Source organism: Platichthys flesus, chromosome 16 (genome assembly GCF_949316205.1).
Source record: "Platichthys flesus chromosome 16, fPlaFle2.1, whole genome shotgun sequence".
Classification (NCBI taxonomy): Eukaryota; Metazoa; Chordata; class Actinopteri; order Pleuronectiformes; family Pleuronectidae; genus Platichthys; species Platichthys flesus.
In genome coordinates, this window is record NC_084960.1 from 2,260,880 (window position 1) to 2,278,564 (window position 17,685).

At 47.5% G+C, this 17,685-nt stretch overlaps 2 protein-coding genes across 2 annotated transcripts; both read left to right on the plus strand.

Moving 5' to 3' along the window:
- The first annotated feature begins 516 nt into the window (after window positions 1-516).
- LOC133970540 (clusterin-associated protein 1 homolog) lies at window positions 517-2,689 on the plus strand. Its single transcript, XM_062407403.1, has 8 exons — window positions 517-807; window positions 922-1,017; window positions 1,331-1,414; window positions 1,496-1,629; window positions 1,705-1,846; window positions 2,042-2,093; window positions 2,225-2,331; window positions 2,484-2,689. The coding sequence occupies exons 1-8, from the start codon at window positions 538-540 to the stop codon at window positions 2,649-2,651; spliced, it is 1,053 nt and encodes a 350-aa protein (XP_062263387.1). The 5' UTR covers window positions 517-537; the 3' UTR covers window positions 2,652-2,689.
- A 4,622-nt stretch (window positions 2,690-7,311) lies between these two features.
- ldlra (low density lipoprotein receptor a) lies at window positions 7,312-17,293 on the plus strand. The gene is made up of 18 exons (XM_062407400.1): window positions 7,312-7,603; window positions 10,214-10,339; window positions 10,430-10,552; window positions 10,675-11,055; window positions 11,143-11,265; window positions 11,351-11,473; window positions 11,595-11,714; window positions 11,822-11,947; window positions 12,063-12,234; window positions 12,317-12,544; window positions 12,631-12,749; window positions 12,858-12,997; window positions 13,283-13,424; window positions 14,045-14,188; window positions 14,275-14,571; window positions 14,694-14,774; window positions 14,867-15,030; window positions 15,754-17,293. The coding sequence occupies exons 1-18, from the start codon at window positions 7,519-7,521 to the stop codon at window positions 15,808-15,810; spliced, it is 2,751 nt and encodes a 916-aa protein (XP_062263384.1). The 5' UTR covers window positions 7,312-7,518; the 3' UTR covers window positions 15,811-17,293.
- Window positions 17,294-17,685: the final 392 nt, after the last annotated feature.

Genomic DNA, 17,685 nt, shown 5'->3' on the forward strand with positions numbered 1-17,685 from the left:
CTTACTCTTGTTGCCAGTTGGAGGAACCAGTCAAACCAGTTGATATGTCCTTCAGAGAAATAAGAAGTAAGTAATGCCATTGTGTTAGATGAACACAGAGTAGTGTACTGTCAAGTCACTGGAGTTCCATCTTCTCTGGCAGACTTCACTGAACACATGAGGGCGTTGGAATACCCCGGGTCCATCTCTCTGGAGAGCTTCAGGCGACCCAACTTCCCTCTGCTGGCCCACGTCCTCCGATTCCTCGTCAAGAGGTGCGGCTGAACTTTACACGTCCTGCACACGAGTCCTAAAACCTGTGATGGTTTGATTCTAACACTCTGGAGTGGATCAGAGGTTATCACTCACTCTACAGATGTGGGACACTTAGGAAGTCTTGCTTTCTTGTGGCTAAATGGTTGTGAGCCTAAAGTTCCCTCTCGTTGAAGAACAGGTGTGGCCCAACATGTGGTTCTCTTCCCCTTTATGTGTGTAACAGAGAATAATGTGATAATTCCCTTTGTCGTCCCCCCCCCCCCACGTAGCTTTGAGCCTCACATGAACCTCCCCACCGACGTGGCCACGGAGGCCTCCAGGGTGACCTTCATTCGAGCTGTGGCCCAGTTCATGGTGGCGAGGGCTCAGGTGAAACTGAACCTGAAGCACCTGTACCAGGCCGACGGCTCCGCGCTGAGAGAGATGCTGAAGATCAGCTCGCAGCTCTACCAGGATCTGAACGAGGAGCACGTGACCCCGGACGACCGAGTCACGGTGGACGAGCGAGTCACGGTGGACGACAGCAAGTTCGAGTTCGACCGCGGCTCGTGGGTGAGATGCAGCTTTTATGCCGAGTAATGTTAACGGCCATGTTTCTTTAACTTCAGTTTAAAAAGTTTAGATCAGTTCAGCTGCTGACTGTGTCTCACTCTGTCTCCTCTGAAGATGTCTGATCTGAGAGCAGCTCGACAGCTGACGTCCGAGGTCACGGCCTCAGGAGCATCTCTGTGTGGTTTACTGGGAGAAGAGGTGGCCCTCAGGGTGAGGAAGCACAGACACGTCAACTGACAGACTGGTTTCCACTTCCCTTCGTCTGGACTCCACACATTTTTAGATCAGTCACTTTACTGTTTGAGGTGTTATAGAAGCAGACGTGTCTCACAAGTTATGAAACAACCGATGATTTTACCTTTTTATGATTTATACCTTCCCTGAAAACCTGCCTGCAACAGTCATGTGGCCTTTAAAGCTGCAGTTGATGAGAACAGCAGCTGGATGATGAAGTCATTGTGAGAACACACCAGTGTCGGTGCTGCAGGAGACGACTCTGTCCTTGTGTCCACTTTCCCAACAGGAGAAGAGAACTGCGGCTGCTTCCAGACCTCTGGACCTCAACGAGACGGAGAAGGCCCTGGAAGACGCCCTCAAGGAGGTTCTGGTTCGTATTGATCCAGAAAATCACACACAATCCATGAGATGGCACAAAATCTGACCCATCGTCTTTGTGGTTATTTTCCAGTTGAGTGCAGAGAAGACCGGAGAGCTGCTGCGTGTCATTGAGTCTGACATGGCCATTCTGGACGCCAAGATCGAGCAGAAGATGAAGGAGGTGGAGTGGACTCAGAACAGACTCCAGACATGTCAGAGTATCAGGTCAGTTTACCACGGGTCAGGAAGCAGAGAGGCAAACATCTGTGTTCAACAGCTTGTGATGTTTTATTCCTTCAGGCCGGTGTACATGGACGAATACGAGGAGATCGAGGCGGAGCTGGAGAGATCTCACGAGGACTATGTGGTGAAGTTCAGGTGCCTCACTCACCTGGATGCTCTGATGGACCAGTGCATCAGAGTGGAGAAGCAGAGGCTGAAGGTGAGAGGGTTTGGTCTCGGTCGTGCTCATCATGGACCTGTTTGCTAGGATGGATATGACATAAACAAAATAAGAAAATCTGGGAGGTGGTCAGTTACTCTAAGAACTCTAGACATGCAACCATCCACGGGAACATGTTTAAAAAGAGCGTGAGGCATACTGACGGCTGTGTGAATGTTGTTGTCGCCCCTGCAGGAGGCTGAGAACGCCCGTAGGACGATCACGAGATTTAGCATGCAGGGCGCCGGTAAGTCCAACACACACACACACACACACACACACACACACACACACACACACACACACAAAGCAGAAAGTCCTGATGTGACCTCATCCCTTGTTTTCCAAACCCTCTCTTCCTTGTTATGACTCGTTCAGGAGACAATGTGGATTCGTCCTCCGAGGACTCAGAGGACGAAGACCCCGGCATCCACAGAGAAGAGTGTCGCCTGGCAAGAGGAGACAGTTTCATCAAGGCCTTACTGGTGAGTAAGGCCAGTGTCAGCTGATGTGTCATGTTGTGTCTTATTGTCGATCAGACACACACACACCAGGCTTCTGGATTAGCTGCATTTGCTTTGGCTTATTCTCCGTTTTCACTCGTTATAATAACACATTTCAATGTGCTTTTTATCAGCGTTTTCACAATGATGATGATGCGGATGATGAAGAAGAGGAGGAGGAGGAGGAGGAGGAGAAGGAGGAAGAAGAGGAAGAGGAGGAAGAAGAGGAAGAGGAGGAGGAAGAGGAGGATTCTGACCGGGCCCAGAGTGTCTCTCCGTCGTCCATCAGTGACGAGTCCTGAAGAAAAACACAGTTTAACACTTTTAAAGATTTTTTGAACGAAGCATAAAAAAATTCATTTTCATTCATTTGTGTTTTTACTGTACTTAAACATTTTTTTTTTGATAATATCATTGAAAAGAAACATTTGTTTGTGTTTTTAGCATAAATTCAAAAGCATTAAGAAACAAATACGCCACAATTTTCCATCTGAACTGATAGAACCGGATCTTTATTATCCCGTAGAGCTTTTAAAAACTAATTTAAGAAAGTTGCAAAGAGAATAAAAAAATAACTAAAACATGAATTAGTGTAGATGTTGGCTGAAGACAACAAATCCTTCTTTATTGGTGTTTTACTGCACACGACTCACGTGCACACTAGGGGGCCTCCGACACATCCATCTGCAGACGTCTCCACTGTCCTCATCTGACTTTGTGGGGTCTGAGCTGCAGCCTGGACTTCTTGACTCAGCTCCAGTTATTCTTCTCCTTTATTCCACGTCTCTCTTGTTGCTTCTTTTCACCGAATCCTCTCGCTGCAGGTGACCTCATCCCCCTGCTTCCTCTTTGTTGTAAAACACAGCGGGTTCATTGCAGATTTATTATTTCTGGGACTCAGATTCACTGAAAAAGCTGTTTCATATCAAAGTGTTTCAAACTCAAAGTGTTTGTATAAGTGGTCAGTCCCGTGGAGATCCCCTGAAACTCCCAGGTCCAGTTCACGATGAGTCTGTTTTCTAGGGAGAGCTTATGAAGATCCTCCATTCAAAGAAGACGAGGAAAAGCAGCTCCGAGCAGCTGTAAGTCATCCTGGAGGCGACTCTCCTCACATATTTGAGTGAGTGTGTAGGAAGGGGGCGAGTGAGGGGGGGGCCAGGCTGAGAGGGGGGGGGGGGGGGGCATGGTGCAGGGTCTCAGAAACGAATCCACGTGAGGTCCAAGCTCCCGACGCTCCCACATCCGCTCAACACCTAAACAAACACCAGGGGAACATGTCTGCTACGAATCTGCAGGGTGGCTGATTCCAGGAGGAGTCTCCCTGAGGACACATCTTACTACATGAGTGTGTGTTTTCATTCATTCAGGAAATGAATGACAACACCCCCCACCTCCCCCCCCCCCCTGGCAGTTTCACCCATTTTCTGTACCCGTCCTGCTATTCACTCCTGACTGAGCAGAATCTGAGATAAACCTCCCCCACCCTTCACTTGATAATAGCTCAGGGCATCTTGGAACCATTTCCCCCACATGGCCTTTTTATTGTTTCATCCCCTTTCATCACCGCGAGAGCCTTATCTTCTTCAGCAGGGCCAAGGTGATGCCTGCAGATCTGACCCTTCCCGAGAAGTCGGTTATTTATTGAGCCGCACGTGCACGAGCCCCAACGAGAGCCGGGCAGTCCAGGAATCTGTCCCCGAGCCGCCACGGGCTCTTTACAGCAGAGGAGTGAACCCTCTCAGAAATATCGTGAAGTATTTCTCTCTCTCTCTCTGTTCTATGGTGGTTCTGCGGCCTGAGCGAGACCCACCCGCTTTCCCCCCGCCCGCCCGCCCGGCTTTGCTTTGCTGTGTGAGGGGAACAGGAGCCAAAAGCTGCATCTGGGAGAACCTGATCTGACCTTGAGCTGAAGACAGAGACAGAGTGGATCGGTTGCAGCCAACACACAGCCGCCGATTGTTTTGTCAGGCGAAGCAGCAACTGTGAAAGGGATTGTGTGGGCGAGCATACTGGAAGAACCAGAAAGTGTTTACAGAGGCCGAGAGGGGGGGGTTGAGATTGTGCCAAAGTGAGGGAGAAGTTGTAGAAGAGGGGTGTGTCCTCCGGTCTCGGGAAGAAAAGACAGTGACAGGAATTTAACCTCATATGCACCCTGGTTCTATCACTGCCGCTCTGCGTCCCTGCAGCGCGACCCAGCTGCTCGGTCAGCGATTCATAACAGGGTGGACGAGAGGAGGAAGTGGAGGAGGAGGAGGAGGAGGAGGAGGCAGGCATCACAGTGCATCTCATCGAGAGGTCAGAGGTCAACCCTGACGCCAACGAGCTAACGTTTCATGCTTCACAGCCGCTCGCCCAGTTCGAGCAGGAGGCCGGAGAATTCCCTGTCAGTTCTTATCAAACGCAGCTCGATGTACAGGCGGGTCGGGGGGGGGGGGGGGGGGGGGGGTCATATACTGGGACAGGCTTTGTGGATGAAGACGGTGGTTTGATGTGTGAGAGGTTTTAATGGTTTGATCATAATTTGAGTTTTAATTGAAGGAGAAAACGAGTCTGGACGTTTTGATCGTTTCTTCAGGAGCAGAACGACACTTGAATGATTCCTGAGAATATAAATAAAGGATTAAAATTTACTTTGTTGAAGTTTAATCTGTAGGAGTCGCTCATTAACCTATTAGCCGTTAGTGGCCTGACATACAACGGAAGTACAACAAGTACTTGTAATGTACTTGGCTTTAACTTTACACTGAAAAAAGAAATCTGTTCAACCAACTTTTTAAAAATGTTGGTTTGTTCAGATTAGAATTAACTAATTCTATTCCCACAACGGACAACATTAATTTGAAATAACTTGATTGACTGGGAGATTCATCTTATGACTAAGTGCCCAGTCCCTGTATACTGGGAATATCTGGATTAACCTGCCTGTTCAGTAAAGCACTAAGAACCACAGCAACTGAAATACCAGCAGCAACAACCACACAATACATTGATGCCTCAGTATCAACGGTCATGTAATAATAAAAATCATTATATTTCAGGCACAGGGAGAATTTAATCATTGGTATTTTGGGTGTTAGACTTTCTGAATTAGTCTTCCGGTTCCATTAGGTGAATAATCTGTGAGTTGTGTCCGTGCTCAGTCTCTGCAGCAGGACGACCTTGGCCTCTCTCCTTCACTTCCATTCGCAGCTTGTGGAGCTTCAGCTTTGACATGAAGCAGCAGGTTAACAGACTCAATAATCACAGACCGCGGAGTCACAGACCTAGTTTTTAAGTTTCCTCTGTGGAGCCCTCACGTGCCTCAGAGTGTATCTTTGACGTAAAATGGACTTGGTCAATAAAGGGCATGCATGGGGAGGGGGGGGGGTCCATGTTATCTGAATCTCTAACCCTCCTTGTGATAGTCTCAGGGTCAATGTATTTACTCGTCAATACATTTCCTCTGATGTGCTTCAGCTTCTTGTTGTTTTGAACCTGTGTCAACATCCGAGTGATTTTCCTCCGAAGTGCGTTCACAGAAACATCTGGATTAATTTGAACGGTTCCCAAAGACAGAGGCTGTGATGTTCCTGACGCTCAACGCTCTGCGCTCGGTTCAAGGTTGTTGTTCTTCAGCTTTATCTCCTCAGGTGGGCTTTATCTGCAGCTCTGTGAATGTAAATCTCGTAGTAAACTCTCCTACAGCCTCACTGGAACTGAGACTTTGAACCTGGTTGAACCTGAGCAGGTTCTTCTTGTTTGTTTTGCTGCATGCGAGGTGACGGACCTGGGTTAGGGAAGCGGTGATATGAAGATAAAAGCCACGCTGATGACTTTACAGCCTCGGTTTGGATTTTATTAGGATGTAAAACTCACTGGTTCAACCGCTGCTCTGTGTAAACCACATGATCCGAACTGCCTCAGTTACTCAACGAAGGTCGGCTGTGGATCAGCGGCTGATGGTCTCATAGACTTTGTGTTTACTTTATGAAACAGTTGGTTTCGTAAGAGCTTGAATGAGCACGAGCTGAAGGGATGAGAGGTCACACGTCACCAGAGGGGTCGCGTGATGATGAAACATCATAAAACGAAAAGTACAAGCTCATTTCCAGGATCCGTTGATATAAAGCTGCCAATTTCACATGTTTGATCCGTGCTAACAACAGAAATGGTGTGAATATATAGATATTTATCACTATAGATGAAGTTCATATATACATTTATACCTAATGAGGAAAAATAAGAGAAACCACGTTTTCAACAGGTCCAGAAAAAATACTATTCTATAATCAGGAAGGAAATAATTTTCTCAAAATATTGTAAATATAATTTTTGGGAAAACCCGAAAAAGAGGATAATTATTTTATTCATCATATATTTTAATGTTAAGAAAGAAATAGTGAAATAAGATGATGATGATGATGATGATGATGATGATGATGATGATGATGATCTTAAAGAGCCAGCGTGGTTAAATATATCTGGTATCCTCCCACACTTGGCTTTCATAGAGCATATTTCATATATTAATATTTGAGATACTAAGACGTGTACAGTGTTCTGATTTCATTATTTATTCTTGAAGTATTTCAGATTTTCATTTGAATATCTAGAACTTGTTCAGTAATCTCTACATGTTGTCCCCCTCCTGATACTGTATTACAGGGGTGCCTGAGATAATCACATCCAGGTCGACAGAAATCCTGGCTACGCCCCTGCCAGGCTTATGTATGTATGCACGGTGGTGGTCCGGTCAGGGTTTGCCTCCAGGGGAATGAAACTACCAAACAGTGCATGTGCGTGTGCGCGTGTGTCTCTGAAAGGGTTAAAGAAAAACTCATAGTAAAATCCATCTCCTCAGAGCTCCGCCTCCGGATTGTTGAGTCTGTGCGCCTCAGGAATCACACCACTCCAGGGCCCGCCTTCCCCCCCCCCCACCTCCGGGGCCCCTCTAGGTCCCACCCACCGCTGGACCACATTGAAATGGGTCTGATGTTGTCAAACAGTGCAGAGCATCTCCTACTCCGAGCATCTGTGAGCCCAGCGCAGCACAAGGGAGCCGTTGTTACCAAGTGTGTGTGGTGTCCGAGAGCACGTCCTTGTTATTATTATAGTGCTTTAACACACACACACACACACAGAGAGACAGACACACACAATCATCTGAGACCTGACAGGGTGAATCTATAGATGCGTCTTCCAGTGCGTCTGAAAGCCATGGCACGGCCGTTTTACGCGCCTCTGCTACTCCTCCTCTGCTCCCTGCTCCAAACGCGTAAGTTTACAATTCCTTGTATCTTCATCTGGGTTATTGTTTTATAATTAATAATCTTCATTCTACGGCGGCTCTGCTTTAACTCGATGAAAAACGTTTCTTCACTTGTTTGAGTGTCTGGTTGTAATTGTTGGCCATGTGTTCAGGGTGTTTGGGTTTGAACTCCTGTGACAGCACCGGATGTAAAGTGATGGGGGGGGGGCACAGTTATTTCCATAATGTAGGTCACATATCTGTGTCTGTATGCTCCCCCCCCCTAAAGACTCACTATGGAAGAAAAAGCAGAGCAGCTCTCAGCAGAGTGAACACAGGCTGTGCGTAAAAAGCCGGAAAATTTGAATTAGCGCCACTTTCATTTCACTCAATGAACAAAAGACCTCGCAGCAGCTTGTGGGTGAATGTGTGTTTTCCAGGCGTGTGCATTGTTGCCTAGATGATGCAACAGCCTGTGTGTAGGAGGCCTCTGTCTCTTTTACCTCAGACGCCCCTGCGCTGTAGGAAGGAGCGCGCAACTTTATCCTCCAATACAAACACTGACATTGTCCCACGGCTGCATTCCTTCACTTTTTGGATCGCACACTGGGTTGGTTGGGAGGTGACTGTCAGACCAGTTTGTTGGTTATGGGAAATGGTGTTTGTGGTGAAACATGCTGGGACTGGTTGCCGTCTATTGCCTCAGGGACACATGTGTCATTTTTGTTCCCCAATGTTGAGAAATAGTTGTGTAGCACTCCTGATTGCACAGAGGAGTTCTATCAGGAGGGATCCATCCTCCTCAAGGTGATTTCTTTTATTGTAATGGATTCATTATATGATAGTTTCAAGTTCAAGTTCAAGTCCCAATCCATAAAAGCTTCAGTGGAACGAAGTGTGTAACATAAACAAATCGTGTTTTTATTGTAAAGCACTTAAAAGAGTTGTAGCAGCGTCCCTCATCTGTTTCTCATCCCATAAAACCCAGCAGACAGAACCTCAGAGAACTAACCAGTAAACCAGAGGATTGTTATTCTCCCAGTACGGTTCTCTACCGGATCAATAATGTTGCCATTTAGTCCAGTTTGTCCTTCAAGGGCTGAACTTTAAGCCCATTGAGTAAATAGTCAGCATGAACCTGGATCGTGTGTCATCAGTTCCAGGGAATAAGAGCCAGTCAATGAAAAGGGAAAGTTTGAGATCCACCTCCAAGTTCAACCCTCTGAGATCTTTTGTGTGTGTGTCTGTATGTGTGTGTGTGTGTGTGTATGTGTGTGTTACTCACAAGGACTTCCGTGTGATAAGCTCTCTTTTGTCAACATGAACCTGATCATTATCTTTATGGTAAAGGCAACAATGCACAGCTTCTCACTTGGAGTCGTAAAGAAAAGATGAATGTTCACTCGAGTGACTGTTGGTAATTACTGACTCATATAAAAATACTACAACAGCCTCATGAACCGTTTCTTCAGGCCGCTGCTCACACGTCGGCCAGATGTTTGACTTCACCCAGGAGCTGTTATGATTTACTGTGCTGTAAAAACTATCACACTCACATTACTGGGGATGTATCTGGTCTCCATCCATTCATGTAGGACACAAGCTTCAAATATGAATATTTAATGATACAGATTTAAATGTTTTATTGCAGTAACACATGCTACATGCTCCCGGTGGTGTTACGGTCAAACACCTCTGTGTGGCCCCTGTCAGAAGCAGGTGGTCCTGCGAGGTATTGAACCCACGTGTCCAGCTGGAGGAACGACCTCGAGTACCCCCTGGTACACTCTGCTCCCCTCTCCGTGTTGATGTACAGTCTAATGGTCTCTTCCAGTTCACTGGTCTCAGTGGGTCCAGTGAAGATGGGGGTTGGGAGAGCGACAGTGTCTTGAGCGTTTCTGCTGGCAGGGGCGTTAAATGGAGGATAATGAGATTTCTGTTGTGATCATCTACTTGTTAGCATCAGCAGCTCTGTGCCGGCGGTGAGAGCTGAAGCTTGTTGACGTAGCTGCTGTGAGGATCTGTGTTTGACCCGTTATCTGCCTTATTTAAACAAGCAGAAACATGCATGTGTGTGTGTGTTTGATCATGTGTGTGTCATGCTAGAGTGCACACTCCCCCGCCCCTCACTCCTGTGCCAGCGTGTCCATAACACATAGTTTCCCCCCAAGTGTGTTTTGGGGGGGGGGGGGGGGGGGGGGGGGGCCTTTGGAGAACAAGGCAAAATTACACCAAACGTAGATTTTCAATAATCTCATTTGTAGGAATTTACTGCAAAAATCCATGAAAAGGATTCAAACTTGTTTTCTTTGGACAGGAAGTTCACCATTTATCACTTTTCATTATTTGCATTGGGTGGATGAGGATATCAAGTTTCACGATTAGAGCTTGTTGACTTTGGTGTGTTGGTTCAAACATTGATCCTCCGCACCCGAATTAATCTTGATAGCATTTATATTTCATTTACTTTTCCAGATAGTACAATCATCAGATGAACATTTAATCTAAAACTTTGGTTTATTCTTTCGTCATCTCACGATCTGGTGAAAGAGATAGTTTTAGCCTCATCAGCAGAATGTTTAATAGATGAACTGAAATGAGTCTTTACACTGAGCCGTGTGTTGATGTGTGTCACAGATGCACTGACGACATGTGGAGCCCAGCAGTTCCAGTGTGGGAATGGGAAATGCATCACGGTCAGATGGGTGTGCGACGCCTCCGACGACTGCGGAGACGGCACGGACGAACTTCCTGCTACTTGTTGTGAGTATCATGACTGAAGTGGTTTTCAACACTTACCGATCCCACAATCCTTTGGTCTCATTAAATTTCCTCTACGTGTTTCCCTCTCAGTGGATAGAACGTGCCGGCCGACGGAGTTCAGCTGCCAGGACCGTCTGAACCAGTGTATACCCAGAACCTGGCTCTGTGATGGAAAAGCTGACTGTGAGAACGGAGCAGACGAGGAGACCTGTGGTGAGTTTATCCATCTGAAAGGGTCAAGACCTCCAGCTCACCCTTTTCACTTCTTCTTCTACTGGTGCTCCATAGTTTTCCAGGTGGTTCTCTCCTCTGATCTGTCACATTCCCCTTCTCAGCCCCTAAGCAGTGCACCAACACCGAGTTCCAGTGCCTGAGCGGCCAGTGTGTGTCGGCCTCCTTCAAGTGCGACTACGAGGCGGACTGCGAGGACGGCAGTGACGAGACCTCCTGTCCGGCCACCACCTGCAGCTCCCGATCCTTCCAGTGCAACAACACCGTCTGCGTGCCGAACCTGTGGGCCTGCGACGGTGACTCCGACTGCCCCGACGGCTCGGACGAGTGGCCTCAGACCTGCGGCACCAAGCGCCCTGGCTCTCCGAGCCCTCACCAGTGCACCTCCCTGGAGTTCCACTGTGGCAGTGGCGAGTGCATCCACGGCAGCTGGAAGTGTGACGGAGGAGCCGACTGCCACGATCGGTCGGATGAAGCAAACTGTGGTGAGTACGGTGACCTCATCCTTTACCCGTCGATCACACACTGTCACTAGTTCCAATCCTTAATCTCTGCCCCTTGGCTCCCTGCAGATCGTCAGACCTGTCGTCCTGATGAGTTCGAGTGCGGTGATGGAACTTGCATCCATGGGAGCCGTCAGTGCAACCATCAGTACGACTGCAGGGACCGGAGCGATGAAAGCGGCTGCGTCAATGGTACGACCCAACTTTCCTGCATCAGATCTCAAGCCTGTGTCTGTGGTTCGTGACCCCATGTTGTATTCCACTGCGTCCCGCACAGCGACCCACTGTGACGGCCCAGCCAGGTTCAAGTGCCGCAGCGGGGAGTGTATCCTCATGGAGAAGGTGTGCGACAAGAACCGGGATTGCAGGGATTGGTCCGATGAGCCTCTGAGAGATTGTGGTGAGTCCAGAGGCCCCTCGTTCATTACCGTCACCGTTAATCACCACCTGTATGTATTTAATGAGGGCGCAGCTCAAGGATGTTAGACACAAACCTTCTCCTCTTCTTCTTCCCTCTGCAGGCCTGAACGAGTGCCTGTTCAGCAACGGCGGCTGCTCTCACATCTGCAAAGACCTGAGAATCGGCTTCGAGTGCCGGTGTCCTGCCGGATTCAGCCTGGTGGACCAAAAACTCTGTGAAGGTAACGGCCCCCCGCCCAGTTACCAGCAGAACCAGTCAAATATCCATGTGCACACTTATTAGATACACTGCTGCATGTTTTAAAGTCCTCTCTCCTCATTGGATCAGATATTGATGAGTGTGCCGACCCGGACACCTGCAGCCAGATCTGCATCAACCAGATCGGTGGTTACAAATGCGATTGCGAGGAGGGTTACCAAGTCGACCCAGCGAGCAAAGCCTGCAAGGCCATCGGTAAATAAACGGTTTTACCTATATAAGAGGTTGTCTAGCAAGTGCTGTTTTTTTATTTTTATACTTTTAGTTCTATCAACTACTAACCCGTCTGGCGTCTACTCTTATTTTGTAGGAACGATAGCCTACCTGTTCTTTACCAACCGCCACGAGGTCAGAAAAATGACCCTGGACAAAAGTGAGTACACCCGAGTGATCCCCCGTCTCAAGAACGTCGTCGCGATGGACATGAACATCGCCACCAAAGAAATCTACTGGTCGGACATCTCCCAGAAGAAAATCTACAGGTGAGCAAAAAGACACAATCAGAATGAAATCAGAGCCCGGGTCTTGTTTTCCCTGTTTGACGCCTGTCGTCACTTTCACCAGAGCCCAGATGGACGGGGCCGAAGACTCCGCCCACCACAGCACGGTCATCGGCAGCGACATCGATGCTCCTGAGGGCCTCGCCTTCGACTGGGTCCATGGGAACCTGTACTGGACCGACAGCATCCGCAGCACCATCTCGGTGGTGACCGCGGACGGGAGCCGCCGCAAAACCCTGTTCCGGCGCGACCTGTCGAAGCCCCGGGCCATCGTGGTGGACCCCTACAGCAAGTGAGTCTGAGAGCATCGATAAATAGACCTTTACGTGCTTACAAACCAAAAGACTCAATGTGTTTATTTGTTTTGGCGCCTCTCAGCTTCATCTACTGGACGGACTGGGGAAACCCTGCTAAGATAGAGAAGGGGGGTCTGAACGGGGGAGACCGCTCGGCTCTGGTCACCGACAACATCGAGTGGCCCAACGGCATCACGCTGGGTAAACTGCAGCATTCATGTTTCCCTGGTTTCAAGTCTTTTATTAAATAATCTATTCTGTGGACACTCCTGTGTGACCTGCTGACCCCCCCGCCTGCTTCCCCCACAGACCTGTTGAGCCAGCGGCTGTACTGGGTGGACTCCAAGCTGCACACCCTCTCCAGTATCGACGTGCAGGGCGGCGGCCGACACACCCTCATCATTGACGAACTCAAGCTGGCTCACCCACTGGGACTCACTGTGTTTGAGGTAGCTATTTACCATCTGATAAACTTCACCCGCCAGATAGCACGATGGTGTGGGTCACTCCAGGTGATGATGCAAGACTTCTGGCCTTGTGTGGCCCGGACAAAATGGATGTGGCCACTTGTAAAATTGTTAAAGGTTTAATCTCAATTTGTTGACATGCGGTATTGCTATGTCTTACATGTGGCCCAGGTCTGGCAAACTGGAGCAGAGTTCTTCCACACAGTACCATGAGCTCTGTCCATAATCTCTTGAATGTTCAACTTCTGTCGTTTGTTGTGTTTCCAGGAGAAAGTTTTCTGGACCGACGTCAGTAACAGCGCCATCTTCAGTGCGAACAGACTGACGGGCGCCGACATTGTACCGGTGGCCGAGAACCTGGCATCACCAGAAGACATTATTCTTTACCACAACCTCAAACAACCTGCTGGTAAGAGACGTCTCTAGATTATATCTTTATCATCTGGATTTGGGGACTGAGGTAGAAGTGGAGCCGGTGAATAACATGGTCACAAGTGTTTTAATCTTTGCACATAAAAGGATTCATATGTGATTTTTCAAATAGATTCTTCTGGTTCATCAAACCCAAAGGTTCCTAATCCCCGACTGGTGCAAACGGAGAATATTTACCTGTTTCCAACTAGTTATTCCTTTTCAGAGAAGCTACTTGGCAAATTCTTTAGCTGTGGACAGATCTGACCCACATAGCAAATCTCTGTTGTCCCAGATTTGGCCCAAACTGTCAAACTGTCATCCGCCCTACATGCCACGGGAAATGTTGGCACTCGAGTGATCTGCTCCGGTTTTGCCCGATCTGGGCCACAAGTGAACCATATCCACACCGCATGTCCACCATGCCATAATCACCCTTTACCACATGGCCCACTTTAGGTTCATGTCCAAATTTCACTTTTCCTAGAGTGCTGCATGTTTGCCAAAAAGGCCCAACTCTGCTTTTTGATATTTGGGCCACAGTTGCTAGTTAAGTCCATTTTTGATTGATTATAGATATTTAACAGGGTTTAACTCATCTTAATGTCTTTGTTCCAGGGAGGAACTGGTGCCAGGTTTCCAACGGCGGCTGTGAATTCATGTGCCTGGCCGCTCCTCAGGTGGGACGACATCCGCCCAAGTACACCTGCGTCTGTCCGGATAACATGATGCTCGCCAGAGATATGAGGACGTGTGTTCCTGGTGCGTAAAGCAGCAAAAAGAGAAATGATGATGAAGAAGAAAAGAGGTAATCAGACTCTCACCTTTTACCTTCTGTTCTCCATCAGCTGTTCCTACACCGGCAGCTCCTGTGCAGCCTCAGATTCCAGCTACCAGTCCTCCTCGGCTGCCACCGGCGCCCCCTTCGACCACACCTAGACCCACAACCAGGGCCACACCCAAGCCCCAGGTCCCCACCACCACTCCAGTGCCTGTCGTTATCACCAGCTCTGCAGCCAAGGTAGCACCACGCACCACCAAGCCTTTGGTCAGGACCACCATACCCCACCCAAGGACCACCACTCCCCAGCCAGTGAAGCCTACAATCCCCCAGACCACCACAGAGGCTCCGGCCACCTCTCCAGGTAAGAGCCATCATGGGGTTTTTCATCCTGTAAAACATGATTTATCCTGGTGCTTGTTGGTTTTCACGTTGCACCGGACCTGGTGGGAAGTGAATCATTCACTGTGTTCACTTCTCCTTCAGACGTGCGACCTGAATTTGCTCTAGCCGCCCCAGACACTGCCTCCCCCACCCGGATAGTTCTGTACATAGTCCTGCCTCTGGGTGAGTAGCTCAGTCCACATGGGAAATTGCAAATATTTCCAACATCACCGCTCATGTCTGACCTCTCTCTGGATTTCTCTCCCCTGGTGCAGCGATCGTTTGCCTCGTGGCCGTCGGTGCCGTGCTGCTGTGGAGGAACTACAGGCTGAAGAACACCAACACCATTCACTTCGACAACCCCGTGTACCAGAAAACCACCGAGGACCAAGTGCACATCTGGAGGAGCAACAGCCCCGACGGTTACTCCTACCCAAAGGTGAGAGTGATAGGAGTCACTAATGTTCTCACTACACAACTTTAGCACAAGTTTCTGCTCGGCAATATGTTTTAGAAGTTGTCGAGAGCAAAAAAGCCCAAAATCTGTTTCTAATGAATTTGTGTTCAACTGAATGTAGCCTGAATTCATTCATCTGTTTCAGGACGTTCTCACACCTGTAGTTGTTTGATCTAGTCTCAATCTGTTTCTTTAACTTGGAGCCTTTTCCCTCTTGGTTCTTTTTCTTTTCACACCGAGCAAAATCCCATCAAAACAAAACCTCACTGCAAACCACGTGAGAAGGTTCACTATCGGTCAAATGGGTCTGGGGCGGGGAGTAAAATGGTAAATACAGGAGGAAGGTCGTTAGTTCTGGTCTGGTGCATATTTCTGTGACAGAAACATCACTCAGCAATTTGAAATGGAGCCGCCTACTAATATTACAGAGGCCACCGCGGAGCGTCCGCTCTGCTGCCCACAGGAGACCTGCCACTCAAACTAACACCAGGTTGTTGGGTCGGAGCGAGGTCAGATCCCGATCCCTCCACAAAACCAAAACAGAACCCAGAGTCCGATTAAAACCAGAATAAAACCAGAAAGAGTAAAAACGCCCTCGTAGATTTATAAATATTAGACAATGATATATTTTGGCAACAAAATATATCATTGTGGCGACACTTTATTCTCTGTCTGACGTCTTTTTTTATTTTCCTGTCCCCTCAGAGACAAGTTGTGAGCTTGAATGAAGAGGCAGACAATCCAGCCTTCACAGAGAACTGAGCCACGTGGAGAGAAGACCATAAGCTACCTTGGACGTCCTTTTGTGTATTTCTGTTTTTTTTACCTCACTCAGCACAACTATATGGAAGTCGAAGCCAGTACCAGACAAGCTTGAACCACTAACTCCTCCCAGAGGAACCAGCGCTCTTCAGGGGAGAAACACTTTGTCCAAACTGTGATGATTCACCTGGAGAACTGAGAGATTGTTGAAGCCACGTCACCGCGTCAGTTTAACTGAACTCATCGGAACACAACCCTCGGACTCAGGTTTCATGGATTTCACAAATGAGTGTTGTAAATATCACACATTGTTATTTTTATATTTTCCACTGGTTTAGAACAATCACATCTTGAACTATTTATAGTTTAAAGCAGCAGTTGAAATTATGCATAAGTGCTTTTTTGGCTTTGAATGAAGGCACCGGCTCCGGCTGCAGAGTTTAGCTCAGTTTGGAACCAGGAATGGAAACTACAGACATGTCAGTCGTCTCGAGTCTTGTCCCAGAACCTGCAGAACCACAAAAGTCATTTTTACTTGATGTTTTTGTACATTTTAAATGATGAAATGTTTAATAATTGAGCTTTTCAGTTGAGCCAGGTCGCCTGATAATGGTCTTTATGCACAATCTTCCAATGTCAAACATCCCCCCCCCCGTTAATGTCAAACTCTTCCACTTGTTGTTGATTGTTTTTAATTCCCGAGACAAACACAGACATTGTGTTGAGACACTCTCAGAGAAAACACACTTTACAGCCGGGGTCACAGTGACCGATAGCAGCTGTCTGTGATTTCACACTCTCTCCTGCTCCGTTCTAATGATTTGTGGGTCGGTTGTTAATACACAGGAGAGACGTCTTTAAACCCCCCCCCCCCCTCGGTGCCCCTCAGGAGGAACCACAGAATTCCTCGAAGTCGGAGAAGCTTTTGATGCGGTAACGTGCGACCGCCGGGGCCTCGCCTCGTGTCCAGCGCCCGGCCACGTGTGTGTGTGTGTATTTACATCCTGCCTTAAAAACAGAACCTCAGTTTGCCTTATTCCAGCCTCTCCTGATGGAACAGAGCCAGGGGCCCATCGGGGCTTTTCTCTTTTTGAGCTGATTCGTGTGTATCGATAAATGTGTGCCTTTTTTAAATGACTTTATTTGTTTGTGTGTTGTTAAAGTCAGTGGATTGTGTGTACAATCAAAGTGTCTGCCTGTTTACAAAGGACCGTGTGAGGGATGTGGCAGTGTCACGTGTTCCGGACCAACACGTCATTGTGTTGTGGGCCAGTGGCTCTTTTCTCAGAGACATAATTCACGAGTGGGAGTGAAGCTGTACGAAAAAAATCTTGTTTCACTGACCAACGAGCAGATCAAGTGTGTAAATATCATGTTCATAAATGTAAATATTTGTTTTTGGTTTTAATGTCAGTGGTTTAGCATTTGTTGTAAACTTTAAACATCAGCTGTACATAAATAAATGCTTCTATTTATTAGAGAATCACTTCTTTCTTGGTTTGGTTTCTGGGCCTGAATTTACACGGATGCACTAAAAGTTATGTCACCCTTTTTCACTTCTGCCTTCATGTGATCCAGTGAAAAATATTCAATATATGAGATAAATATATGAATATGAACACAAAAGTATACAGAGAAAACCTGTTGTCACCATCAGTTTTTGCTATTTTAACTACTTATTCATTCTTAGCCATTTTTTATTACAATCATTCAGTTAACTTTATCCACCAGCTACAGTTTAATGTTGTAAATACCTCTAAAATAATGAACACAGAATATTACTTTAACAGTTTATCTATTATATTCAGCCAATAGCTTGTTTCAATTGCTTATCCTTAACTTATTTTTTTTTAATTGTTCATCCGTTGCTGTAAT

Excerpts from the sequence above, each read along its gene's own strand:
- ldlra (XM_062407400.1), top strand. The coding sequence starts at position 7,519 with ATGCGTCTTCCAGTGCGTCTGAAAGCCATGGCACGGCCGTTTTACGCG. Across the intron at positions 12,998-13,282 it reads TGGGACTCACTGTGTTTGAG|GAGAAAGTTTTCTGGACCGA; the intron begins GTAGCTATTTAC and ends TTGTGTTTCCAG. Across the intron at positions 15,031-15,753 it reads ACGGTTACTCCTACCCAAAG|AGACAAGTTGTGAGCTTGAA; the intron begins GTGAGAGTGATA and ends CTGTCCCCTCAG.
- LOC133970540 (XM_062407403.1), top strand. The coding sequence starts at position 538 with ATGAACCTCCCCACCGACGTGGCCACGGAGGCCTCCAGGGTGACCTTC. Across the intron at positions 2,094-2,224 it reads ATTTAGCATGCAGGGCGCCG|GAGACAATGTGGATTCGTCC; the intron begins GTAAGTCCAACA and ends TGACTCGTTCAG. Across the intron at positions 2,332-2,483 it reads GTTTCATCAAGGCCTTACTG|CGTTTTCACAATGATGATGA; the intron begins GTGAGTAAGGCC and ends GCTTTTTATCAG.